The sequence below is a fragment of the Monopterus albus genome, unplaced genomic scaffold, assembly GCF_001952655.1.
Source record: "Monopterus albus unplaced genomic scaffold, M_albus_1.0 scaffold7.1, whole genome shotgun sequence".
NCBI classification, from domain to species: domain Eukaryota; kingdom Metazoa; phylum Chordata; class Actinopteri; order Synbranchiformes; family Synbranchidae; genus Monopterus; species Monopterus albus.
Window position 1 is genome coordinate 2,904,194 of NW_018127887.1, and position 1,525 is coordinate 2,905,718.

A 1,525-nucleotide genomic window follows, 5' to 3' on the forward strand; every position below is an offset into this window, starting at 1 on the left:
AAACCCATCTAAATGTACATTAACATTTTTCAACAAATGGCATATAAATTATCTCAAAAGTTTCCAAATTTGAAAAAGAAATGGTTAGAAGGCTTCTTTAATTCTTAAAAAAATATTTCAATGACGTGGTGTTTTTAAAAATCCAATGATTCCGTTCCAGTATAGTAAAATCGCGACAAAGTCAAAACTTTCAGTCTTAATATTATGTGAAGCGCTGCTGCACCCACTTAACCTCTAGAGTCCCTGCGTCCTCATATGAGGACCGCACAGCTTGGGTTTCCAAAGCTCAGGACTCTAGAGGTTAAACATTTCATATTATAAACATTCCATTTTATAAGCTTCATTTTGAAGATTTCTAAATGACAACAAAATGAGTGTTATATGCAACTATTAATAATTATGTTAATTCTTATAAAAATATATAACATTAGAAAAATGATTATGAAACTTATTTATAAATGTAAGGTGGCAACAAGTGGTGTTATTTTTAAGAAAATGTTTTCTTTTCATGGGCTTCATACATTGATTATGAATTTATAGAGTAAAATGTCATCTTATAATTTGATTACATTACTTTTTCAAACCACATTTATCCACATTTACGAGGCCTGTTTTTGAATCCTTTGCATTCAAGAAAACCCCTAATTGAGCAATGCTGCTGATATGAAAAAGAAAAAAGCACATTGCAAATGAACTGCTGAGCAGTTTATATGAGGCACAATGAAGCTCTGAGGGAGGCAGAAGAAAAGAGAAAACTATTTACTACTGGAGAAGACTGGTTGGTGCATGTTAAACTTTGGCCAGCAGTTCATTGTCTCTGATGTCTATCATTTAATAGGATAGTTGACATAATGAATGAGTCAGACCCACCTTCTGCCACTCCAGAATGGACCCCAGCCTTATCTGAATTGAGAAGCACATTAGACCCTCTCAGCCAATCACGACACAGCCCTGTAGCAAAGTGCAGGCCCAAAAAAGGAAGAGCAGAGAACTTTTGTTTTTTTCAGAGTTTAATGAAGTTGGCCTAGTCACTCAAGAAGGGATTAAAGGAGAATCTGGTGTCACTGAGCTGTGACTGCTGAAGAGGGCACTCAAGTGTTTGGGTCACTGTGTGAACAGAATGGCCACAGTTCAGAGATGCACCAGAAGGAATATGGCTGGCTCTCCTCCTGCTTTACCGGGCTTCGGGAGCTCAGGAAAGAGTTTTCTTATTGAGAATCTACTGCAGTCACAGGCATCTTCAGCCCATTCAGAGGCGACAGCAGGTGGACACCAGAGACAAGAAGCATGTGACCATCCAAGGAGAATGTGGAGCCCTGAGCATGGAGCCTACCAAAGCCAGGCCCAGAGTCCCCAGCAAGTGAAAGACTTCGGAAGATCACTATTACCGCACTCAGGTAAATTGATCTGTATTTATGCAAGCAAAATTTTTAAACTAAATCGAATATATTTAGCTAATGTCAAGGGGTTTAATAGTGTAAAGCTGTAAAAAAACAACAAAATTTATGTATTCGGTATATATATA

At 37.5% G+C, this 1,525-nt stretch overlaps 1 protein-coding gene across 1 annotated transcript in view; it reads left to right on the top strand.

Annotated features, from left to right (window-relative positions):
- The first annotated feature begins 1,096 nt into the window (after nucleotides 1-1,096).
- Nucleotides 1,097-1,525, top strand: part of dbx2 (developing brain homeobox 2) — a 5,670-nt gene continuing 5,241 nt past the window's right edge. Inside the window, exon 1 of the mRNA XM_020624628.1 lies at nucleotides 1,097-1,397. Within this exon, the coding sequence (XP_020480284.1) occupies nucleotides 1,121-1,397 (277 nt within the window). The 5' untranslated portion in view covers nucleotides 1,097-1,120. The remainder of the gene's footprint in view (nucleotides 1,398-1,525) is intronic.